This window comes from Paramacrobiotus metropolitanus, unplaced genomic scaffold (genome assembly GCF_019649055.1).
Source record: "Paramacrobiotus metropolitanus isolate TYO unplaced genomic scaffold, Prichtersi_v1.0 Parri_scaffold0000175, whole genome shotgun sequence".
Taxonomy (NCBI): domain Eukaryota; kingdom Metazoa; phylum Tardigrada; class Eutardigrada; order Parachela; family Macrobiotidae; genus Paramacrobiotus; species Paramacrobiotus metropolitanus.
In genome coordinates this window covers 178,653-204,810 of record NW_026570395.1, presented here as the reverse complement: position 1 = coordinate 204,810, position 26,158 = coordinate 178,653, and the positions used below count along the sequence as shown (strand labels likewise).

The 26,158-nt window shown below is 45.2% G+C and overlaps 4 protein-coding genes across 5 annotated transcripts; 2 read left to right on the top strand and 2 right to left on the bottom strand.

Moving 5' to 3' along the window:
* Positions 1-5,960: 5,960 nt before the first annotated feature.
* LOC129600404 (golgin subfamily A member 6-like protein 22) lies at positions 5,961-8,126 on the bottom strand. Its single transcript, XM_055498896.1, has one exon. The coding sequence runs from the start codon at positions 8,124-8,126 to the stop codon at positions 5,961-5,963; it is 2,166 nt and encodes a 721-aa protein (XP_055354871.1).
* Positions 8,127-12,646: 4,520 nt separating this feature from the next.
* Positions 12,647-13,902, top strand: LOC129600403 (dehydrogenase/reductase SDR family member 1-like). The gene is made up of 4 exons (XM_055498895.1): positions 12,647-12,838; positions 12,986-13,169; positions 13,607-13,745; positions 13,885-13,902. The coding sequence occupies exons 1-4, from the start codon at positions 12,733-12,735 to the stop codon at positions 13,900-13,902; spliced, it is 447 nt and encodes a 148-aa protein (XP_055354870.1). The 5' UTR covers positions 12,647-12,732.
* A 5,375-nt stretch (positions 13,903-19,277) lies between these two features.
* On the top strand, positions 19,278-22,581 carry LOC129600398 (uncharacterized). 2 transcript variants are annotated; one of them, XM_055498892.1, is made up of 3 exons: positions 19,278-19,787; positions 19,881-20,038; positions 21,501-22,581. In XM_055498892.1, exons 2-3 carry the CDS (start codon positions 19,915-19,917, stop codon positions 22,319-22,321), a joined length of 945 nt encoding a protein of 314 aa, XP_055354867.1. In that variant the 5' UTR covers positions 19,278-19,787; positions 19,881-19,914; the 3' UTR covers positions 22,322-22,581. The 2 variants fall into 2 exon arrangements, with proteins under 2 accessions (XP_055354867.1, XP_055354866.1); XM_055498891.1 differs by having other exon boundaries at positions 19,279-19,817.
* A 1,314-nt stretch (positions 22,582-23,895) lies between these two features.
* Positions 23,896-26,028, bottom strand: LOC129600381 (homeobox protein engrailed-1-B-like). Its single transcript, XM_055498874.1, has 3 exons — positions 25,554-26,028; positions 24,700-24,934; positions 23,896-24,405 (listed from the first exon to the last, which is right to left on the bottom strand). Exons 1-3 carry the CDS (start codon positions 25,765-25,767, stop codon positions 24,117-24,119), a joined length of 738 nt encoding a protein of 245 aa, XP_055354849.1. The 5' UTR covers positions 25,768-26,028; the 3' UTR covers positions 23,896-24,116.
* Positions 26,029-26,158: the final 130 nt, after the last annotated feature.

Sequence of the window (26,158 nt, the reverse complement as noted above, 5' to 3'; positions counted from 1 at the left end):
ATCTGCTTGAGCGGTATTCTGTGACCTTTTGCTTTTCAACTGGCGGCGGTCCTTCCTCGCCAGTTTCAGATGACTTTCTTTCGTCAACTTTCAGGTTGACCCTCTGGCTCCTCTTCCAGCATCGCGTTTAGTGACCTTTCGTTCTTCTCGGTTGGTGGCCTTCCTCACCGTTACCGAGTGACCTTTAACAATGAAGCCACTAACGACGCTTTGCTTTCTTCTCTTGGCGACGATTTGAGCCTTTTTTATCTGTTACCGAGTTCCGTTTTTCCTTATCCCGAAACGCCTGGTTCAGTTCCTTGATCAGCTAGGCCAACTCATACGCCGTGTGCGTTGGTTCCTCTTCTTCGGCGCCTGTGCCGTTTTCTTGACAGCACTTGTGCTGACCTCTTGTTCTTTTCTTTGGTTTTCTTCGGCGCTTGTGCCGTTATCTTCATTCTTTTCTTCTTCGGCGCTTGTGCCGTTTTCTTTCAGCGCTTGTGCCATGACCTTTTCGGTCTCTTATCACCGATAAAGACGCAATTTGCCATCAGTTCTTCTGTAGTCCAGTCATTGTTCGGTACCGTCTCATACATGCACCAAGTATCTCCGCCTCTTTCAGGATACTCCACTCCATCTGGATCTGGTGCAAAGTCACCTTCTTTTCTCGGATAGCCAAATAATCAAGTTCGCGTCTTTTTCGCGTGACCTTTAATTCTGGAATTTCTCCTGTGAATATCGGTACTTCTTCGAGGATTTTGCCCATTGTTTATTCCATTCTCTTAAGCTTCCTTTTTTGAGGCAGGCCTGGTAAAGGTCAAATAATTCGTACACTACTGTGCCAGGTCAATTGGGAAAATGATTGCTCGTCCTTGACCTTTCCATAGATAATTAACTCTGAATTCCCAAATAAGTCAACTCTCGCTTGCTCCCATATTTCGTTCTCTTCCATTGCTCGTCGCCTTTCTCTGTCGAGCTTTGTAATCGGGTTTGTATACCACGGGTCGCTTTTATCCGCTTTCTCGGGAATGAAGTTGTCCGCTTCTTGCTGCCAATGATGGAGCCACTTCCCTCTGGAGATGATGTAGTTCTTGACTACCGATAACCATTCTCGATAACATTGCCAAAGGTAAGTTGCTTTGACAGTTCCGGCATGGGAAGTGTTCTCATAATCGACTTGACCTCTATTTCTTCTTGTCTTTTATGACGCGCAATTGCTGCATTGCATTTCGGCCATTCCGAAAGGTCATCTTGTGTCATTTCTTGCATGCATTTGCACATCTTTCTTGAGGTCGCGCTATCGAAGGTCATCGCTGTCGTGCCAATCGTGATGGCAAGAGGTTGCTCTCTCTTCCGCCGTCCATTCTCTCGGTTTGCGGGAAATGACGCGATTGTTCCCTTCCGGCATCCGTTGTCTCGGTTCAGGACGGACGATAACTCGCTTATCCGCTTCTCCGGAATCGGTATCTGTCCATTCGTCATCTTTTTCGATTTCGATTACGCTGTTATCTGATGATATTTCGATGACTTCGATTTCTTCATCTGCAGAGCGTGGTTCGAAAGTATGACGACGCTTACTCTCTGCTACCTCTTTGCGCAGGCGCGTGTCTCGACCTTTCATCCGCCCTCTTGCTTTGTCATGGTTCGAAAGTGCTGAGCACCATGCTCCGTTTTCCTTGCATCCAGTTGCTTTATGGCTTGATCTCGTATTTCCGAGAATAGTGCTCTTTCGTCGCTGTTCATCAGTCCTGGCTCTGTCCTGGGCCCAACCATTCTCGTGCCCAGTGCCTCTGGTACTGGGAGTAGCCATTCTCCATTCCTGGCACTAGCGACTGTTTCTTTGCAATCAGTGCTTCTGCTTGCATTATCTTGATTTGTTTCATCGTTGGTGACCTTTGATTTCCTTTAGACTTCGGTGACCTTTGCTTTTTTCAGCATTTTCTAATCCCTGTTCTGGTACTGGGATTAGATTTTCACCATTCTCATTTTGCTTATTTTCCTTCGATCCCTGTGCCTCTGGTACTGGGATAGCCGTTCTTAATTACTTCTTGGTTGAAGTTCGGTGACCTTTCCTGCATTAACTTTTGCGGATGATTTCGGCTCATCGTCTTCAGCTTCAGTTTCCCTTTCTTCCTCGTCCTGTCCGTCTATCAGGACGAATTTCTTTTGCGAGGAAGTCGAATCCCAGTAGGACTTGGACGTCGTCTGACGCTGGTCTGACGTAGAACGAGTGTTGACTCGTTTTCCTTCTTAAGGTCACTGGTGCTACGCAGTAGTGCGTTACTTCAAAGCCTGACGTTCCACTGATCCCTTTGATCATCACCTTCTTTTTCGGTGGAAGTCTGACAGTCTGGAGGCCGTTTCTCTCACAGAACTGTTGACAAATCAAAGACGTCTCGGCGCCCGTGTCAAGCATTGCCATGACCTTTTTATTTCCGATTTTGACTTCGTGGGTGTAAGCTTCTATTCGTTTCGGTAAATTACCGTCTTCGAGTTTCAAGACTCTTATTCGACACTTGACTGGGATTGGTGCAGCATGCTTGCTCTCTATCCGTTTCGGTACGTCGGATCGCACGTCTGAGAACTTTTCGATCCGTTTTGATTTCGGTAAAACATTCGCCTGCTCCTTCGCAGCGTTTTCTTTACCCGTGACCTTCGCCACTTCGCACATTAAACCCTTCTCTTGTGCGTTCTCGTGACCTTTTATCACTTGCGCAATAACTTCGTATTGTGACCTTTCATTGCGCACATCTTTGGACGGTTTTTCTTGCAACTTTGCCATTATCTCTTGCGTAATAACTTCGTATTGTGACCTTTCATTGCGCACATCTTTGGACGGTTTTTCTCTGCAACTTTGCCATTATCTCTTGTAATTTCATCCGCAAAGGTCATCTCGTCATCTTCACTCTTTTCTCTGGTGACCTTTCGTACACAACCATCTTATGGTCGTTTTCTTTCATCCATTCCGTAATTCTTTTCGCAATTTCGTTATTCGTGAGTGGATCGATTTGAGATGACAACCGTCAGTTCTTGGCGGTGACCTTTCGTTGTCATTCCGGATTGCTTCTGTCATGTCGTATGACTTCTCCTTGCGGAGTTTGCGCACAGTCCGGTGACCTTTTCTGGTCTTGACATGAAAATCCACCATTTAGTGACCTTTGTAGTACTTTCTCGCCATACTGAGGCGGTAGTTCACCCTCTCAACTCGAAACTGACGGTTATTTTCGTCGCACACTTTCTTCCAGTACTTTTGTACTTTCGGTTGTGAAGCTTTCACCGTTTCTGGAGATGCTTTCTCATCCGCCGTCTTGTCTCTTTCTTCCCAGTAAGCTCTCTGAGATTCTCACATCTTGCGGTGACCTTTGTGGCGGAGAAACTGGTTTCACATACCGTGCCGTCCATTCGGCCTGTAAGCGACTTTTGCCACCATTCTTCTGTTGTAGAGTGTTTGCCTCATCGAGAGAGTCATCTGAGACTTGCTGTGCCCTTCGCTCTGTTTCACTGTTTGCTGCGCCATTCGCAGAGTCAAGTTACTTTCTTGACCTTTCGGTTCATCGGCGACTTCACCGTGACCTTTCTCTTTCAGTGACTCTTGAGTCTGCTGCACTGGCAATCTCGTGACCTTCACTTCTTCAACTCCGCTTGAGGTGACCTTTCGGTCTCTTGCGCTCCTTGCGCAGTCACGGCCCTTCAGATCTTCCTCGGCAGCTCTTGCTTGAAATACTTTGCCATCTGCTCAAGGAATTTGGTCTATCCGGAATGCGTTCGTTTACGGTTACGGTCATTGTTTCATCATCCTCTTCGCTTGAGATTTCCGCTTGCGTCTTTCGCAGAGTAGCTTCACTCTTCCTCGCGGTTGCTTTCCGCGGTGACCTTTGGGTCTGCTGTCCTTGCAGCGTCACGTTACTTTCGTGACCTTTGCTCGCAGTTACTTTCTGCGGTGACCTTTGGGTCTGCTGTCCTTGCAGCGTCACGTTACTTTCGTGACTTTCTTGATTTGCAGTTACTTTCTGCTGTCCCGGATGCAGAGTTGAGGCCCTTCCGTCAACCCTGTTCCCGCAGTTACTTTCTGCGGTGACCTTTCGGTCGGCCCCGGCTGAGTCAAGTTACTTTCTTGACTCCCCGCAGTTACTTTCTGCGGTGACCTTTCGGTCAAATTCTTCCGTCCTTGCGGCAATCTTTTAACACCCTTCTCTTGACCTTTACGAGCCCCTTCGCTCGATTTCGAGTTACTTTCTCGAATCCTCGGATTTCTTTTCCGGGTCTTTGCGTTACTTTCGCAGCATCCCTTTCTCGCTGCGGTCCTTGCCTGCAGCGGAGCACCTTGCTCCTCTATATCCGGTGGTTTCGGTTCCGGACGATCAGTAGGCTCACCGGCGCCTACTGACCTTGGGCGTTTCCCTGATTCAAGCCCTGCTGCGGCGCACCTTGCGCCTGGCCGGCACCATTCGCCGGGGCGAAGTTAAATCCTCCGCCTTGCTGACCAAAACCGTTCTGGCCTCCACCGGCGAAGCCGCCCTGCTGCCCGCCGAAGCCTCCTTGCTGCTGGTAGCCACCTTGACCACCGCCATTCCATTGGCCACCTTGACCGCCAAAGTTTCCTTGGCCTCCGCCATTCCATTGGCCACCTTGGCCTCCGCCGTAATCCTGGCCACCTTGACCTCCGAAATTCTGGCCACCTTGACCACCGTAGTTCTGGCCACCTTGACCGCCTCCGTTGTTCCACTGGCCACCTTGACCACCAAAGTTTCCGTTACCGCCTCCTTGGCCCGGGCCGGCAAAGCCGTAACCACGGTTACCTCCGCGGCCGAAGCCTCTGCCCCTTCCTCTGAAGCCTCCTCGGACTGGGCCGTTCTGACCGTATCCTCCGCCCTGGCCACCTTGACCGGCGAAGTTGCCCTGGCCGCCACCTTGGTTTCCAAAATTGCCCTGGCCACCTTGACCGGCAAAGTTCCCTTGGCCACCTTGACCAGCATACCGTCCGCCTTGGCGTGATTGTGGCACATAACCATTTGCCATTGCGTTGCGCCATCCGCCATGATTATTACGCAGCATCAGCCATTCTTCATACACGACCCGGTTGGGGTTCTGATTCCACGGTGTTCCCACGAACGAACACGCTTGTGTGTAGTGGTTGCCGTACATGCAGTTCTGGCATGTCAGCGCGTTATTGGCCACCCATCCGTCGATCATGGTGAACAGGCGCTCTACTCGCGACCCGTATCGTGGTCCTTGATTTCCTTGTCCACGGTTCGGTCGGAAGTTTCCTTGATTTCCTCCGCCACCGTTGAATCCCTGGCCAGCAAAGCCCGGGTTCGCCTGAACCATTCCTTGGCCACCGAGCCCTCCATTCAGGGCATTTCTTTGCACGTTTCCTTGTGGGTTCTGTTTCGGCCTTGCTGCTTGCTGAGCTGATGCTTGGATCGCCGCGATCGCAGGCTTGGTTACTTCTTGGACGGCCGTTTGGATCGCCGCGATCGTCGCGTATGATACCTGACCTTCATTTCGACCGTTGCCAAAGGTCATCTCTTGAGTGCCTAACGGCGGGAATTCTGTATTGTATCCTGGCGCCTGCGCCGAGCACGACTGGTTCTGTCGCCCATTCGCGACTTCTTCGATCTGGCCCGATCGGATGATCACGCAATCGTCTTGGACCCGGTTGCCTTTCGTGACCTTATACTTTTCTTCGCCAGTCGACCATGTGCGGAAGAATTCCTTGATGTCCGTGGGGTTATGGAATTTTTGTGCTCGAAGTGCCTTATAAAGGTCACTGTCGTTTTTACATCCTTGGATGAGGAATCCGATGGCCTGCTTTTCTGTGATGACCCGTTTCGATTTGAAGCGCATGATCGCTTGATAAAATTGATCAAGCGTTTCCTTGCCGGTCTCAAACTTTCTTGTCATAGCTTCCCTTAAGGCGTTGACCCCTTCGTCACGATCGCCAAAATGTTCTTTGAACTTTGTCATCCATTCGTCGACGGTTAGTTCGTCTGCCTCTTCCTCATCGTCGATTTCTCTTTCCGCATCAAACCAAGCCTTCGCGTCCCTTTGACTGCGTTGGCGACTTCCAGCATCATTGCTGCATCAGAAAGGTCATACGTCTTCTGAGTCTCCTTGACCTGACGGATCCAACCGAGTAAGGCTTCTCGGTTGCCATTGAAGTCAATCAGTGCGGATTTCCGGGACATGGCTCTCATGATCCCTCTGAATTCCCTTTCTTCGCGACGGAGTCGCTGTGCTTCAGCGTGGTATTCCGCGCGGTGTTCTCTTTCTCGCCTTTCCTCTTCACGAGCTACCCTTTCCTGCTCGTTTTGGCGAACTCGTGGATCTTCATGATTGTCTGGCTGATGGTCAGATTTGTAGACGATTGTTTCCCTCGGTCCTGTTTCTTGTTGCCGAGGATTGACCCCACCGATCGGTCCTGAGTGCCCCTTCGCCAACTCAGTATCGTCGGTGACCTTTTCAGCTTTGACCTTATCTTCATCACGGCCGTCGCTTCGGCCAGTCCCCGTCTTTAAGGGAGCTTGGAAATGAAAGCTACCTTCGACGGTGTGGACTTCGCCATATCCGGGGGGTGGAGATTCGATCCGTTCCGGCTGTTTTGCCTCTCCTTCCTTTTGTTTTGCCGACCGTTTTAAAGTTTTAATTTCTTCCTCTCTTTGTTTGACTGTCTGCTGCAGCTGCTTTACGGTTTCGTTTGCGTCTTTCCTGAGCTTCTCATAATCGTTGTTTGCTTCGGTGACCTTTCTCATTTGCTCGAGGATTGTACTTGCTCGGTTATCGAGAGTCTTATCGAGATCCATTTTTGCTGCTTTTAGGATCTCAGCTTCTGCTTCCAACCGTGTGATACGATCCGCTCTATCTGCGAGGGTCCTTTCTCTCGCTTCGCACTCCTCTTTGACTTTTTCAAGCTCCTTGATTTTATCATCCTTTTCCATAACTATAGTGGCCAATTCCACGAGTTCATCGCTGAGTTTTATGATCTCTGCTTTTTGTTTTTCGTTTTCTTTTCGCCCTTCTCCATTTGCGACCTCTAGCACAGTGACCCGTTCGTCACAAAGTTGTGCTTGTTTCAGCCACTTCTTTGCTTCTTTCTTTTGGTTCTCGACTTCATCATTGAGTCGTTTGAATTCGGTTTTCGTTTTTTCTGCCAGTTCGAGCAGTTCCTTCGCTACATGCTCTCGTTGGCTCTCTGCTTCGTGTCGCTTCTTTCTCGTGTCTTGTAATTCTGTTTGGAGCGTTTTATTATTTTCTTCAAGTGATTTGAGCTCGTCTTTCAACTTGGAGTTGTCTGCTGTAAGGCTAGTGATCTTTCCTGTGAATTTTGTCGCATTCGACAAGGATTCATCACGTTTCTTCTCAACTTCCTTGACCTTTAACTGCAAAAGGTCACGCTCCCTTTTCAATTCTGCTATCTCTCGTGACCTTTCAGCTACCTCCTCGGACAAATCATTGTCTTCGTCGGTGAGTGTTCCTCTCGTGTCTCGATCTTCAACCATTTTCTTAAGATCTTCTGCGGCTTGCTTCTGGACTTCAAATTTGACCTTCCAGTGTTGCACTTCGTCCTCCGTCACACTCAATCTGGCCTCCGCCTCAAAGGTTTTGTTACGTTGATCTCGTATCGCGGCAAACGCTTGTTCTTCTTTCTCGTCGAGTAGTCGTTCAAGCTCCTTTACTCGTTGCTTTAATCCGTTTAGTACCGATGTTTTTGGTGATGGTGACCTTTGGTCCCGGTCGTCGGCCTTTCCTGACGCCGTCCCTTCGAAGGTCTCTTCTAGCCTGTCTTGAGCGGTCGTTTCGAACATCTCTTTTGTTATACTGGCTTCTTTCAAGGCCGTATGGAAAGATGTTCGTATCGTCGTTTCGTCCTCGTCATCAGTGTAGAACTTGTCACTTGACATGGGGCTGTTACCATTCTCTTCCAGCTGTTCTTGTAGGAACAGTGAGTTATCCGAAAGGTCATCCTGTTTGACCTTTCCTTCGTCAATCAGCATGTCGCTGCTGACGGCGCCACCACCTTCGGTGACCTTTTGGCTGACTTCGGTATTTCCCTTCTCAGTTTGATCCTCCTTGACCTTTTCGGCCGACCGTGCCATTCCTCCGGTCTCGGCCTTCAGGTCATCTTTGTTCTCTCCATCTGTGACCATTCTCACATCGGTGACCTTTGCTGAGTCTACCGTGTTATCTCCGGCATGTCGCCCGGAGTTCTCTCCACTTCATCGCTCGAGCTCTCATTCTGAGTTTCCCTCAGGGCCGTTTGGTATGTGGCCTCTGAGCCTCTGGTGTCCTTCCTCCCAAAGGTCTTCTGAGCTCGAGTTGCCCTTTCGTGAGCAACCGGCCGTGTACGGCTGCCTTTTCACTTCATACGGGTTTTCCGTGTCCCTTGACCGTTTTCCTTGGGACCCTGATGAGATCGGTTCATTACCGTCTCCGTCTTGATCCATATCTTTGTCTTGACTTGAGTTGATGATCGGATAACTTGGACGATGCTAATAATGTTTCTGACACGTGTGTTAGTTTAAGCTACGTAAGCCCCTTTACACGTAAACAGAAACAAGCGCTTCCCTAAAGGTCACCTTCTTTTGTATCAGCTCAATTTTACTAAAGGTCACTCTGCCTCAAAAAAGTGCTAAGTCCCTTCTAAAGGTCACTATTTCTTTGAAAAAATTTGACTGAATCCCTTTTAAAGGACACTTCCTTTAGTAAAATGAGATTAATTTCCCACTGTTTCAGCTTAATAGCTTACTCCGTCGCGTTAAAGGTCACTTTTTCTTTCAGAACTTTTTCCTTATAAAGGTCACTGACAACTTTAGTCAGAAACGTCTAACCTGAGAATATTTTTGGATTTTATTTAAGAAATCAACTTAGATTTCCTCAGAACAAACGTTATTTCTTCAGCTTAGGCACTTATATTAAAGGTCATCAATCTCGTCAATTTTTCGGTAAAGGTCAACTTCTCATCGGTTGGTTCAGAAAATTTTCTTAGCTAGCTACGTCACAATCTTGAGTGCCGTGCGCAAAAACTCCGCCTCCTTACGAAATCTCAGCTTCTAGTTGGCTGATTTCTTAGCTAACTTTAGCTACGCTGCTGCGCCAATCACAGTGCGAATAATCGACCAATCAGGTAAGTTGTTTTTCAGTTTATAAGGCAGAGTGACGTCACGACCAAAATCGAAAATTTTCACTAGCGCGCCGTGCGCAAAAGTACTGCCTACTTTTCTGCTCAGCTCAGAACCGACCAATGAAAATTGAAAATTCTACTTATCAGCCAATTCTAAAATTAATAACGGAAATCTGACCTTTATCGATTTCCAGAATCCAGAATCGATCCAACGCGTCCTTCCGCGAATCCTCCAATCCTCCAGCGATTAAGCTGACTTCTCCTGGGCCAGCCGATAACCCCTTCTGCTTCGTGTCAGCAGGACGCAGCGGTGCGTCGACCAAAAGACTTGCTGGCTGCGGGTCTTCTGTCGTGCCTTGACGTTGGCGACGACAGGGGCGCTCGACCACCCTTTTGGGGGAGCGCGTATGATGTGTTCGTTCTACGCAGTAGAGACGAACCTGAACTCCACACCCGCAGTCCAAAAGTGGCTTGCCCACTCGTGCCCCCCTTCGGGCTTCTGCCTCTTGTGGCGATCTTTCTCGGCGCTTGTGCCCCTCCAACCAAAGCTACGGCAGTAACCTTGGTCGCGTCAGACTGATACAGTGCACTCTACGCAGTAGAGATGCACCGTTTTCAAGTCTGCTGAGTGGATCCAAACGCTCCCTTCGCCACCAAACCGTACGCGAGCCCTTTCTCGCGGGAGAAATCCTCCACTCCTCGTCAGATGGACGGAAAAAACTCAGGGATTATCCTGGAGAACACGACTCTTGCTACCATATGAGCGTGGACCTGATGAAGGTTCACGCGCAGGAACAGAATTGACGGAATTCTGCCTGCCAAACAGATCTGGCAATGCTATACAGCGCCTACGCTATGGAAAGCGAGAAACGGCGTGATTGCTAGAACTTTATAGACCAGACTAAATTCGATAGAATTTCCTCGTGGACAACTCCGCATTGCTGACTGCAGCAAGCGTGAAAAATGCGCACGTAGCCGCCACATGATGCGGGTGCGCGCAGAACACCATGCTTTCGCCACACGTAGGCGGGCGTGCAACAAAACACAACAGACTGCCAAAGCGAGGGTGTACGCATGTACGCCTGCGCTCACACTGGTTTCACTTGGCCCTATTTTGTGCAATGAGGGCACCGACAATGATCCACTCTACAATCAGTTGCCATCAGTTGCAAAATCAGTCAATCAGTTGCAATCAGTTAATCAGTCTTTAATGGATAATCTGTTGCTCGACAAATTAAATAGCACCAGTGATGCGGAAAACGATGACGTACCGGACCCTGATCCATCTCAAAATATTCTCAGTGCAGTGATTCTTGCTCTGAAAATTGTTAGCGGCATATTGTTTGCCCTTCTGATTATCTGCGTCGTAGTGACTGCAGTAAAGCTGACGGACAGACGTAGACGGATGTGGTTAAGAGCAAGACGGTTCAGGTCTAAATTTCCTTCCTCCCAGGACGAAGGTCAGCCTTCTGGGGTTCCAGTTATTGACTGGCTTGTAAAGAAAAAAGATCGGCGTATAGCTGTAATAATTGCCGGTGGGATCAAGTACTGTAGCCGTGACCGGATTATAAAGGAGCACTGGGTTGCTCTATCCTTAATGACATCCTTCGAATGTGTCCATGTATCGGCCATTGGTGAAGGAGCAGGGTTTCTTTATGACTGCTCTCGCGAGTTTGGCACGAAAGAATTCCTTCCCGAAGTGGTCATAAAAAACAAAAACGGCTGTCCGGATTGTAATTACTTATATAAGGTGCATCGCCGCCGGACAACTAGCTGCAAATTGACTGGACACGGAACGTCCTATTTATATGCTGTACAAAGACTGACAAAAGACCTTCAGGATTTGAAGGTTAATGCAATAGTGGTGTATAGCGAAAAGCTGCCCGATGAACTGAGAAACCTTTTTACTGCCTGTTCAACGAGTGAGACACCCATAGTGCTATGCTGGAAGAATACCACGTTTGTTATTTTGAGAAAACCGGCGCTGGATCACGCTAGCACTAGCAACCAGAACGGAGTTGCGGCGCAACCGGAACTGGAAGCGGAACGGACAGCGCCCACTATGGGCAACAGCGAAACTCTGCATGATGGCCCGCTCTTATTTCCTGACAACGAGACTATTATCATATTACACGGATCTGAAGCGGCGAATGGCGATGATAATGGTTCGGTTAGCGGCGGTATCACCTTTTGTGCCAATAAAAATGACACGATTGAAACGGAGACGGAAGGCGGGTCCGTTGGCCCAGGCGTCAGCTGTGCCGCTGAGAGTGTCATCCAGTTTGCCGACTCGGAAAGCGATCCCGGGGATACAAATGCCGAATGGTCGCCCCTGGTCATACAAACTGCGGTGGACATCCACCATATTCCAATGAAGGTGAAAGCCACGGTAGCCGAAACCAGTTTGTTTCAACAATAAAATTTGTTTCAACAATAAAATTTGTTTCAACAATAAAATTTTCAAAAACTCATTATGTTATCTGGTTTTATGGTTTACCAACTCGCCACACTGAGCGTCAAACTCGTCACACTATTTGCTACATTTACTAGTCCTACATCTATCTATTTATTTACTGTACCTATTTATTCACTAGGATATATATTTGTTTATTTAAAATTGAATGTCTTTTAAATCATGCGCTTTGCCGGAATCACCTGTGTCCGACTTTATGAGTTCGTTATCTGCAATAAAAGGCTTAATTATCATGCCGATGACTACCGTCTAATTACTGGGTAGTCGGTCTACAGCTAGATCACAGATCCGATACGAATACACGTAGATTATAGTATATAATATACAGAACTACAGTACATAAACTAACGCACCTGTGGATGTAAATAATTAATTTTATAGCTGAAACGTGCAGGATATTTTTGGGTAGGCACGGGTGTATTGATATTCAATACTTCGAATGCAAATGCCAAAATCTTTCGATTCGTCATTTTCATCGACGTAATTAAGCAATACGGACCTAGTTTGGATGTCTCCTTGGTGGAGTAGAAGTCTGTTACTTCATATAGAATTTTTTGCTGGCTTGCAACCGCAATGCCATTGCCAATGCCGCGGGAGGCAGCTTCCCGTTAATTAATTAAATTAAACTGGTGTTTACGAATTATTATGTTCTATTACTCTCCTCAACGAGTGTATGAGCGTACACCACCACAAGAATTCGATTGTGTACATTATTATATAAGTGGGTCCGCGGGTTTTTTATTAGTGATGAATGCACCGGAAAACTGCACCATACTACTGCGAAAGATGCCAAGCCGCGATGCCGAACAAAAGTCCCGGTACACCCACCATAAAGCATCTTGCACCGTCTGCTGGCATATAGTTAACGCAGCAATTTCTCTTTGCTTACTTAACAGTGCCGCAGGCTCCAGAAACCGAGTAATATCAATTTTGTATGCGGTAGATATACTCTGTACATAGAATATGATGGAGGACAATATAAAATCACAACATCCAACGCGCCTGATACATAATTGGTAGCTACTGGCTACTGGTACATATCGGTATATATACGCTTCAAAAAATGAGGCAAGTTTATCTTTTATTCGGCGTAAATCACAAAAATCGTCTCTGTCTTCCATTCCTTTACTAAAGTTGTACAAGTTTGAGCTGTTTGACCATGTCGCTCAGCGGAAAAGTAGTCCTTGTTACGGGCGCATCGCGGGGAATCGGGAAAGGTGTCGCTCTACAACTGCGACGAGTGGTGCTGATTGTGTACATTACAGGTGCGTAGTGTACAAGTACATTCACCGTTAAACGACCGAATAATATCGGACTGAAATTCAAAACTGGACATGGTACGCGACATATTTTGGTTAGTTCTTCAACAAGAATAGTGATTTGCAGGAAGAACCTGAAGCCATCTCATGCAGCAGCCGGCCCAGGATGTCAGCAGCATACCGCCGACGAAGTGCAGCGTCGCGGTGGCCAGTACATCCACGTCCTGTGCGATCCTAATCGGCACGAGAAAAATTATGCGGTCTTTCAACAAATTGTAAAGGAGCAGGGACGCCTGGACATTCTGGTGAGCAATGCGTATTCCGGAGCGCCAGAATTGCCGGAAAACTGCGGAAAACCTTTCTGAGAGATATCGGGACGAGTGTGAGAAACCGTTAACGGGGTGGGATTATGGTAATAAAGAGCATGAAACGAGTTACCATGTCTCGTGCTAAGTACTCTACAGTATACTAAACAGTTTTCGTTTTGACTTGATTAACCGTAATCAGTATGTTGCGAAGTCAGTACAAGTGTTCGTATTAACAGACTATGTGGCATATACACTGCGTAAAGTCGTCTATCAGCGCTGGCTCATTGTCACGTTAATTGGCTATTTCCTGAATAAAAAGCAAATCAGTTGTATTATTTGACACGACATACACGCGCAAACGTTCTGGAGGCATAAAATTATAAAATGTTTGCATCCGAGCAGCTGACAATATCCATTCACAATGGCAATATTATTAAAATCACCTAATATTATATTGTTGCTTTCTGTACGGGAATCATTACATTTGCGCCGTTAAAGCCGCTCGCATCATGACACAGCAGAAAACCGGATTAATCATCAACGTGTCGTCTTCCGGGGGCGGTGGTTATCTTTTCACACCGGTCTACGGAATCGGAAAAGCAGCAGTATGCGGTTTATTTGTCTTGCTTTTTGTGCGAAAACATAAAATACTAGAGAAAAACTACATACTTTTGTTATGCCGCTATCTGCACTCTTTGAAACTGTTAATTAAGAGCCAACCAATCCGGTAATTATTTGTTTCAGTGTGATCCATTGAACTAAGACCGCACAACGTCACCTTTATTAGTCTCTGGCATGCGCCGTGCAAAAACGGAGATGATCAGCGAGAATCTCAGTGGCAAGGGCAAGACTGCCAAGAATCACAATATGGCGACGACTGGCTTTGGAGAATCAACGGAATTCCCAGGCATTTGTATCGTGGAATTGGCGAAAGGTCAGTATTACGTTCATATTATAAAATGGGCATTTTCTAAAAACATAGATAAATGCCCAATTTGCCGCATTTTACCCAAAATATTGGATAATTTGGGCAAAATACGGCAGTGCAATACAAATGGCTATAGCACAGCCGTCTCGTAGACGGACCACGGGATGGGTACTGCTACTGGGGCAATGCTACAGCCACTGGTAGTGCTACGGCTGCATTTTGCCCATTTTGCACATTGATACTTCATAATCTCACGATACCAGAGCGAAGGTCAGTAAAATTCTAAAATCCCGTACGTTTCAAAAAAACTAGCTTCGAAAACGAATAACCCGAATACATATTATTTGTATGAAAAGGCGGCAAGTTCTTTTATAAAAAGGGATGCTGGTTACAGTCTTGAAAGAAGTGCGCATGTACAGTCCTGGAAGAGAATTCTCTGTAGGTCAGGTTATTGGGCCTCGCAAATAATCGAGAGCAATGGTATCCGGGTTGATAGCCGGACACTTGAAAACCAAACAGAATATAGCACAACAAAATTTTACGAAATCGAAAAATATACGGTAAGAAGAGCCACGCTGTTAGATAGAGAACGAAATAACTCGTGTGCAAGTCTTACAGATAACTGTAGACAGTGTGCCGTTACTCCACAAGCTGAACTATTTGAGCGTCAATCGGGATCGTTTTGTACTACAGATACTAAAGCTGAATACAGATGGCGTCAATCGGAATTTCAAATTAACGATCGGCTGAGCTTAACGGAGCAGTGCGATATTAACGAAAAATTTGTCGGGCTACCAAATGTGTCAACGGAACGTAATCGTAGTACCGAACGATCTGTCGGGCTACTCAATTGGTCAACGGAAGAGAGCGGTAATATCAGTGGTACACGTGCAACCAGGAACTTGCACACGCAGTTATCGATAGTCTATCTGAACGTTAACGGATTAAAAAGAACGTTCGCTTTGTTCGAAAACGACTTCAGTGAATTCATCAAAAAACACGATGTGGTTGTACTTGTTGAAACACATCTAAAAAACGAACACGAAATAAAGCAAGTATCCGGCTATCAGACGGTGTCCAAAGTGCGAACGAATTTTGCCGGGGGAGGAATCGCAGTGTATGTTAAAAGTGAATTCAGGTCCTGTATTGTCTACGAGCAAGAATCTTATGGTGATATTTTAGCGGTAAAAATAAATGTTTCTGCAAACGAAAACGTTGTCGTGGTCTGTGTTTACTTGCCGCCGTTCAATTCGGTTGTCAACGTTGATGACAATGAAAGTTTTGAAAAACTTACGGAAATAGTTCAGCGCGCAAGGGCTGAAAGTTACGTACTGTTATGCGGTGACTTTAATGCACGTATAGCAAATCTAAAGCCAAAGCTTTGGAAAGCGGATGTAAACCGGGAAAATGAATCAGGAAGTATCGAATACGTCAATTTACAGAACGTGGATATACAGGCTACTCGACCGACAGCTCGAGGTAGAAAACTTTTTGAATTTTGCAGTGTAAACGGTATGACACCGCTTAATGGGTTGCAGTACTTTGAAAAATCATTTCCATCAAAATTTACTTGCATACATTATAACGGTCACTCAGTCGTCGACTATTTGATAGTTTATCAACAGAGCGTAGGAAAGATTTTGGAGTTCGACATCTTAGAAAATCTTGATTTTTCAGATCATTTACCGCTCAGAATATTGTTAAACATGGACATCGCGAGGTCAATCAAAAACACCAAGAAGAAGGAAAGTGATATGCACCCGTTTTTAACGATGAACATTGAAAGTGTATTATGCTTTTTATTCAGTGGTAATAACTTCCAGCACAACAATTATGGCGATATATCCTTGTTTAACAGCGTTGTCGAATATGTGCGGGCGAACATTCGGAAACAGAAAATACCTTTCGATTCCTTTACACCAGAACTCCAGGTATTACAGAACGAAATTCTTGAGCTTAAGAACGTCAAAATACAGTGCTGGAAAATTATGACTGCAAATAACACTGAAGAAACACGTGAGGTTTTTTGGTCGGCCAGGAAGAAGTTCCGAAAAAAAGTTTTGCAGTACAACAGCATTTACGAGCGGATATATTTGGAAAAAGTGAAACATTTACAGCGCGAGAACCCAAAAATGTTTTCGAAAATGTTAAGCTTCAGGAAAAATGAAGACAGTTGTACTTCCGTTGTTCCTATCAGCCTGAATGATCTATACGAGTATTTTAAACAAAAGGCTTCCTATGATTCTGCGGTAAGTAAAACACCACATATTAACCTTTCCCCTTCGATACCAGTCCTCGACTCTGAAATAACTGTGAACGAAATCCAACGAGTAGTCGCAAAAGTAGCCGCTACAAGCAGCAGCGGCTCATTTCCGTTGTGCACTGAAATTTTCAAAAAAATGTGTAAAAATCTGCAGTTTTTGCAAATCCTAGCAAATACGTTTAATCACGTATTTGAATCTGGCATTATTCCACAAGAATGGTTGAACGGCACACTTACACCGGTACCGAAACCAGGAAAAGCCCACAGCCCAGAAAATTGTCGTCCGGTAGTTGTCGAACCTATGCCCATGCGTTTGCTGTCATCAATCTTGGCGAAGCGAATCGAACTGTGGGCGCACATCGAAGATGATCAGGGTGGGTTTCGAGAAGACAGGAACACTTTTGACCAAATATACATACTGCACATCATCTGCGAAAAATACGCTTTTCGTAAAAAGCCGATTTTTCTTGCTTTTATCGATTTTTCTAGTGCGTTTGACACAGTTTGTCACCAGAAGTTATGGGAACGTTTGACTGAGTTAGGAATTTCGTTAAAAATGTTAAGATTTTTGAAAAACATGTATGGAGCGGCAAAAAACTGCGTAAAATGGAACAAAGAATCGTCAGGATTCTTCCCGTTAGAAAAGGGTGTTAGGCAGGGCTATCCGTCATCAGGAATGTTGTTCGATCTATACGTTGACCCTTTAACAAAATATGTAAGAGAAGGGCGTGTAACAGATATTGCACTGGGAGATCTCCCTGTGTACCTCCTGAAGTTTGCCGATGATATCGTATTGATAAGCGAAAACGAAGAGGAACTGTTGATTTCGGTAGATCGATTAAGCCAGTTTGCACAAGAACACAAGCTGATAATCAGCTACGCCAAATCGTTTTGTATGGTGGCGAAAGGTGCTATTCGAAGACAAATTTCCTGCCACATTGAAATCGATGGTCGAAAATTAGAACAGGTTCCAGAATTTCGGTATCTAGGTTTTGTGTTAAACGAACAATGCGATCTTAAGAAGTCTGCTAAGCATTTAACAGAGCGGGTAAAAATGGGATACAACATGGCAATACAGAAAGTATCAGGGATAAAAACCGGATTCACATGGAAGACTGCACAAATAATTTTCGAAGCAGTCGTGGGAAGCGTGCTAACCTATGGCTCGGAATTATGCGGAAAAAACAGCGAAATTGACAAAGTGCAGATCAACTTTGCCAAGCGAATTTTCAGTCTCAGAAGCACTACGAACACCGATGCAATTTTGTACCTTTTGAATCTGCTACCACTCAGTCTCAGACAAGTACGACAGCAGATGCGGTTTTTCGAAAAGCTCAGTCGCGCAAACTCAGGGACGTTTCTACGAGCGGCTTTTGAGGAAAGCATTTTGGTTGGCAAAAGCAGAAAGAGATGCTGGATAAAAAATGCGCTCAGGGAATTACCGGAAGAAATCGAAATTAACCTAACAAACACGGTCCAAGATATTCGTAATCAGCTGGCACAGCTGAATTCAGTTGATATAATGACGAGACTCGAGAAAACATTCCGGGTGAATCTGTTTAAGTCGGTACAGGATAATGCTGCCAGGAGCAGCAGGTTGCATTTTTTATTTCAGTTTCTACCGGTAAGCGGAGAAGTGGACTTGTTGAAAACGATGCCTGTGATAATAAGCGGAAACTGGGTAAAAATGTTGACTTCCGGTCACTATCTGGCTGTGGAGACAGGAAGATGGAACGGTTTGTCACGAGAGGAGCGGATATGTAACTTCTGTGAGGTTGTGGAAGACAAGTATCATGCACTGAATGAATGTCCGGGATACTTTCCACACAGGGAGAAACTAAAAGAGCGACTAGCTTTCCATGACCTTTCAATACCGGATGGCGAGCTAGTGGAAACAATGCAAAACTTACTACGAAAAAAGGACACGCCGACGGAGCACGATAAAACGCTGTTCTTTTGTTTAAGCAATTTTTTAACCAGATCTTGAAAGATAGCCGCAAAGTATTTTGCGGCGAATTGTTACTGCTGCCTATGTAAAGCTTTCTGCAACTAAAATGCAGTTGAATCCAAACTCACCTTCCTTTTGTTTTACGTACATCATGTTTTACATCGCCTTTTGTTTTACGTTTTACATTGTTAACTTGTTATGTTTGATATTATTTTCTTGACATCATCGATGTTTGTTCTGCAAAAGCTATAATTTTACACCTAATCATACGGCACAACGCATGGTGTGCCCCTGCCAGAAGAAATCTGGGGGAATAAAGTTGTCTTGTCTTGTCTAATCTGTACGTTCATAATCTGTAAGTACGTAATACCAAGAAGCCCACAGAGTAGAGTTAAGCATGCAGGGATATACCTTGGTAGAGCCTTTATTAGTTTAATAGTAATATTAGGTGACCACTCCGTACACAACTTTACCGAATGAAAGGTAGCGCAAAAAGGTTGTGCACGGAATAAAAAGTAGTGCTAAAGGTTGTGTGCGGAGTAAAGGGTAGGGAAAGGTGATGTACGGAGAAATCACTTAATATTCATTTTATGTTAGTACGTACACTTAGGAAATGAAATCATTTTAAATACATATTGGTGTTTGCGAAGTGGGAATTTACTACAGAATAATACTGTTAGTACGTACACTGTAAATATTGTTGTTGTGCGTATTGTTGTTTGTGGAGTGGGAATTACTACAGAATAATACTGTAGTCTGTACTTCAGTCGAATTCCTGCTGTGCACGTGGCATGTAATGTAGTACTGTAAGTAAGTACAGTAATGTAATTCCATTACATTACAAGCCACGTGCAGTCGTCACGGCAGGGATTCGACTGAAGTACAGGCTACAGTATCATTCTGTAGTAATTGTCAACATTCTATCATTTGCCTCCAACTAAGTAAATATGTCGCATGATCAGCTGGAATGAACTCAACTGCTGTTTGAAATCAGCTGAAGCTGTGATTGCCTTAATTCGAACTAACATGACCGGTTGATGAACCTGATGTTTCAACCGGTTTAATAAGAAACTGGTTTAATAAAACATTTGCATCACAATTCTGAGTTTCCTGTCACAAAGTTATTAAGATAATTTTAATTAAACTGGAAATTAAAGTACACTGCGATAATCGTATCCTTTGCATGACCTGCTTCTTGTGCAGCCGGTTCAAGTGCAAAAGCCGACAGGCAGTAACTGCGATTTCATACTTGATACTGCGCTAGCGAACCCCTACCGTATACTGCTGCGAGTGTATTGAATTATGATGTAATGGCAATAAATTTCATATCTATCTGGATGACTTTCACAACCGTCCGGACCTCGCCCGTCAAGATCCGCTCATGGATTGCCATTATCTCCCGAAAATGCTGTACCAATATTTCCTTTCCTTAAAGTCGGATGGGCGAGACGGACCGTGCCTCGTCTTCATCTAGGGAGCGGACTGCGACCGCAGTGCAACCGTGAAAGGTTAATTCCACTTCACACATGCCTCGAATGGTGCGAGAGTGTTTCACCTTTACAACCGGTGTAAATTGGTATATTACAATACTTGTAATTCAGGTGACATACTGGGCGCATATGTGGCAAACAGAAGATGCACCTGTTGGAGAAGATTTTATTGGACGTACTGCTAGCGCTACTGAGACCTGCTTCAGACAAAATACAAGCATGCACTGTCAGCAAAGGTCCTTCCCATCGACCCGGACCAAGGACACTTCGTAAGAATTAACAGATAGCCCGTTAGAAATGAAAATGAAAGAACGTGACCTGGTAAAGCTTTTATTTTCAGTCCTTTGAGAAAACGTTTGCAATTGTGCGTCCTTATTGTAAGGGTTTCACTTTTTCCTTTTCACGCTACTTTAAAAAAATACTGTTTTGTCAGCTGACATTCGAGAAAATCATTTCCGTGCTCAGCGATGATTTCCTACCATCAGCGTCATTTCTAGTCACCATGGCCTATGAAAATGTACATGTGTTTTTGGTTACTTGCTTTCTGCAGTACCTGGTATTGCTGAAGTGTATAACGAGCCAAACAGAGCTGGCTAAAAATTTTTAAAGCCAGTGGGAGGGTGGGTGGACAGTAAAAACATTTATCGTTGGTGGGCGAAGGTCTACTATTTGTTAGCGTGGTGGAATTATACGGTTTGGTGGGGTGGGTAGATAGTTGAAAACTCTGTTGGCCCAAGTCTGATTTACAGTGACGGTGAAATGCACGCTCCGTAATATGTTCCTATCCATTATAATGCATGCCATCAAATAGATAACTACGGTACAAAATAAGTTAAATAAGCTTATAAAAATAATCCCTAAAAATGGGGCGTCAAAAATGAACAGAGTGCAAAACTGGGTGCCTATAAAAAACGAGGGTGTCAAGGGTGGATACAGTGTTCACTTTAATAACAAAACAGATTATTTAGCCGACTTCATTTTCTTTACTAGGTACCGGTATAGCAAGAATGCAAAATCTTTCAATAAAATACATTCGAATTCCATAAAACATGGCTCTCGATAAACAGTATGTACAGAGTTTCAGTACTTTTAATAAGTATCGAATATCGGATACAAACTCGGTAATAAAAACAAAATGATTATTATAACAGAAACACTTCTTCTATGCTATGCTGATCGGGGATACATTTGGGTACAGAGTAACCAAATGTCTTCAGCTTTCATAAATTTGTTAAACTTTGTCAGCAGACACCGGTATTTAATTTTAAATTTTCGTTTGCCAGAAAGCCATTTGTTGCTCCCATTATTGCGGGATACGAAATTCTGAATGTCTTTTCAGCTTATCAAGAAACGTTGAGTGCTACAGCACGCTTCATTGACATATTTATTTGGGCAAAAATGACCAGTTTGTAAAACAGGTACATAGTACATACGATACTACATGTGCATATGCAGTGGAAATTACCTTAAATGGGGGCAATTTTCTTATGTTTGATGCCCGCATTTTGGGTGCGGTGTGTATTTGTTTATCAGTTTTATACACGGTAACAGCTTCCTGGAAATTATATAAGTTTTGGGAAAAACTGTTTTACGTTGCTTGTATGCGTCCAAATTTAAACGGGTGTAGTATTTTTGGGTACATAAAGAAGTTTCTGTGGTTGACTGATTATTATGTTAAGTAAATATTGGTTAGCGTGCTGCTGTTATTAAAGTTAAATGTCCATTATGTAGTAGACGGCATAGTGGACGACGGAGTTGGCATCCGGCGAGCCGACATAATCCAGCTGCAGTTTCCAAGCAGCCCGGCAGTCAACCCTGCCAGTGTGGCAACGGACTGGCAAATACGGCGTCCGCGCTTGGGAGCGGAAGTCACAATGACATGCGAAATCCCGGAAAGCGCCGCAATAAACATCATATCCTGGACACATCACGGCGTCCTCGTTTTCGATCAAGGTCGCGCCGTGCCATTGCGGGCCGGTGGGTCTAACTGGGGCAACTTTAGTTTCTCGCAGAGCAGCATCGTGGCCTTCTTTCGCATCACCAACGTAACCATCCATTCCAGCGGCGAAGTGGTGTGTTTGTTGTTGAAGGATCTTGTCCGCGACCAGCACGACACCCTGCGGCGCTACAAAATTTTGCCACGACTACGCAGCGCTCGTGACCTTTTCGTGGACAAAATGCAGGACGTGTGGACGAAAGTCGGAGAAAGTGTAATGTTTAAATGCAGCGTGTCCATTTCTTTGCCCAAGTACATGGTCACAGATTATCGCAACAAATGGATGTGGCGCCATAACGGTCGTGTAATTGCCGCTCCCTGTGATGAGCCCTACCGGACGTTCCTGGGTCCTTACTGGCGGCATACGACGTTAAAAAATGTGACCTCAAGTGGCACTGACGACGATCCGCAAGAAACGGTTAGCTACAGGATGTACTTAAAAAAGCTGACGCCAAATGACGGCGGTCCTGTGGAATGTTGGTTCCGACTGTACCCGGACCTACATGAATGGATACGGCAGACGGTGAACCTCAATGTAATCGGTTCGAACTTGTGATAATTATCAACTGTCTAGTTTGCTACATTTGAAGCCCACAATTCATATCCTCGCTGGATCCTGGGCCTGGTACCAGACTAGGGTGAGCCGCTGTTGTATAACCTCGGCACTTGCTTGTCCAGCTCGCTATCGGATATTATACCTTTGCAACTCGGAAAATTGACGTTATAAAAATTGCGCTGACAATTGCCAGTTTCAGAATCTTGCAAATGCAGTTGCATGCTTCCGAGACCATAGATAGCCTTGTGTTGGACCCATTTTACAGACCTTTAAAAAAGAGATTTGCGAAAAGATCACATTAACCGTTAGGCAAATAACATTAATGCAAATATTTGATTTTGATATTACTTTGCCACAAATTACGTATTTCAATATTCAGGCCAACTAAAATTTGAATGATGGTTTACTGGTTTTAAACGCTTCGCCGTGCAGAACCGTCCTAAGTTATAAATCACATCAGTCCCCATTTTTACTATTTTATTCACATTTCAGCATGTTAGCGCGGAAATTAACAGCCTGTGTGCTTAAGAGTCGGAAAACTGACCATATCGTTACCATCAAGAGGTTTACTTTTCATTGGCAACCTGCCTAATGCCGTTGCCGCGTTGGCTTTACGGGGAATTTTAACGAGATCCAGTAAACCGACGATCTGCTTCTCCCAAATTTTTTTCTTATTAGGAAAAGGTCTGGAAGAAAGTATATTCGGTGCATCCAAGCACCCAATTTTTTCACGGCAAATCCCCTTTTACTGCGCTTACGACATGCGCGACCTTTTTGCTAGAGTAGGCATACTGGGCTGTGGTTGTATACGTACGTACGTGAAAATTAATAAATAGTACGAGTACTGTATCTGTACATGGCAAAAATTGTTAAACTTTTTATTATAACAGAGCATACATAGTTACAATTACTGCATGCGTCATGAAATTGCCCAATTTTTTTCTATGAGCGACACTAGTGTCTGCGCTTAAGGATATTTATAAATAAATATTTTTATTCTCTTAAAATTTCAGTTGTGTTTTTTTTTGATTACCTTATGCGGACACTACACACCACTTTACGCTTAGCTGTGCGGATTGCCATGGGGTGTACAATACATACAGTTCTAATACTGTAGATTGACAAACTGTTTTTTGCAGTTTACAGTACAATTCTGTTTTGATATTATTACTGTATTGTCAATGGCTAACTGCGCAGCCGCAAGTCGGTTGTAAAGTCCCTTCCGCTTAATCTGTTTTTAACAACACATTACCGCCCCAACAAGCAGGTGCAAAGTGGAAGTATGATTGGCGCGATTTGTTGGTTAGCGTGCAGGCTCTCAACCGCGTATGTTTGCTGGCTCATTACATTCGGCTAACTAGCTTGAAAATTGCTCATCAATGAGGGGCGTGTTCCGCTTGTATCGCCAACCGATCAATCAGTGGCTTTGCAGGCTGACACGCACATCGTCCTATCCGACCAGTCCGAGTCACGCACTAATCAGTCACTTCATTAAGCAACGCTCTCAATTGGCCAATCATGATCGAAAATGGATTAGTGCGCCCAGAATCCGCAAATGGGATTTCGGCCGCAGATTATGATGATAAATCAGTGCCTATTGAAATGTGCCGCTAAGATTATTACAAACAGCGCCGCAATCATGATAATAATAAAAAAATCAATAATAATGGTGTGCATCTGTACGCAGTACACCACACTAAAAATTAATTCTAAATTATCATCCATATTAAGAAAACAACGTGTATAATTCGCTTTATATAGTAACAAAATGACTCATTTGAAACGTTTCCCGGTGTCACTTGATTTTAACTTTTTCCTTGTCGACATTAAATTGTGCCGTTCCTGCGCGCGCCGCCGCCGCGGCTGCCGCTGCCATATGCATGGTGGTCAGGAAGGGAAAGGGGAGCGAGAGGGGCGCATGACTGCCGGTGGGGAAGATGTGCAGCGGATGTGGAGTGGCTGGATTGTTCGTCAGTAACTGGCGATAATTGGCACTCAATGATCCGGTGGCGGTCGTGGCGGGTGGCGTTGTCCCGCCGGCTGGAAACTGACCGGCCGCTGCCACCGCCATCAGGCCAAGACATCTGTTTTCATAGAGAGAAAGAGGATGAGCCCCCAATTGAATAACATACAGAACGGAAATTGCTGTTATTAACCACGTCGTTATACATAGCCAGGATAAACTGATCATTGGGGTTTAACAATAACAACTTGACTGCAGCGACACACGCAAGGCCCGCTCTCTCTCGTTCTCTCTCTGGCGTTTGATTGGGGACATTTCTCATTACAACATGCTGTTAGCGCGCACTTGCGGCTATTTATGGTGTGCGCAGTTAAAGCGTTTCTATGACCAGAGAATGATATAAGCGCCGGCTTACCGGTATTGTCGATCCCAGGATGCTTTTTCGATGCGTTTATCCTTAGCGCGGCGGTTCTGGTACCAGATTTTGATCTGGACTTCTTTGAGACTGAGCTGGGTGGCCAGTTCGTAGCGGCGCGGTCGGCTAATGTACTCGGAGCGGCGGTATTCTGCTTCCAGGATCTGGGTCTGCTGGCTGGTAAAGGTCGTCCGGGCACGACGCTCTTTGCGCGATTCGCGGCGTTTACGCGGGACTATTAGAGAAAATATTCAGAATATGCGGTTTCCTAAAGAATACAATGGCCTTTAATGACAAAACATGAAATAGTGGATGAACAAGTTGTGTCACTTGGCGCAGCGCCTAATTTGTGCTATTCCTTCTGGGCACTTCCTTTACTTTAATTCCGCTAATAACAGTTAGCGCATTTAATGCTCTATCAGGTTAAACTGTTCGCCGTAGGTAAATTTTCTTACTTAATATTTGGGGTATATTAGCTAAATCTGCTAATTTCATGCTGCCAAAATTCTTTCATATCATAGAGCTGAAAAAATGCCTAATGACCGCATAACTCGGAGCGCCGCACGCCGTACGACGCGCTTTAGTGATACAGTCCACACTTAATGCGAAGCCACGCACCGGAAATTACTCGTAACTACGATAGGAAATTTTGTCGCAAAGTAGGCACGATACGACGTTTGTTTCCGCCGAATAAATGCCCCCTACGTATCGTTTAACTGTAGGGAGTATTTGTCATTTCGATTAGCCGGTAATTGTAAATTTGTAATTACCAATTATCAAAGACAATCTCAAAGACAAATGAACAAGTGAATAAAGATAACCTTTTTGGAAACCTTTCTGAGTTTGCAACTTACAGAATGGTAGATTGGATGGAGACGGTAGCGACGCCTCGAGGTCACTGCTGGGTGGTGTCTGCTCTCTGGCCGTTTCCGTCTCCACCATCCAGTTGCGGAAGCCCATCTTATTATCTTTGGGTGAGTTGGATCCCGAACTGATGGACGACGAGGACGCCGATGACCAGGCGCCGGGATTTCGCGGTTCAAAGTCTTCTATCTTGAGATGCTGCATCTTGAAGCACTAAGGAGGAAAATAGAATCTCCGGGCTGTGTATCGAGTAGGGTTATATAGCCAGCGCGGGTATACCGTCCTCAACACTATCATTTAGTTGTTCTTTACTGCGAGTGCCAGTCTAAATTAAGCGCACAGCCTACGCAACAGAGACATTATAACCACCAGCAGCGCGCACGTGGAACTGATTGTGTTCCCAATTCGGGGGGTTAGCCCTGGTACGCGGGCTGCTGCCAGATAATCATTTGAATCAATCGGATATTACTGACCACTTGACGGAGCGACTGCGCCGCGGGATCCGCCTTAAACACGGACAATCCTCATCAGGCAGCCAGCGAGGGCCGGAGAGTGGTGATTACGGGAATATATGGCTAAGTGTGATCAATGTCGC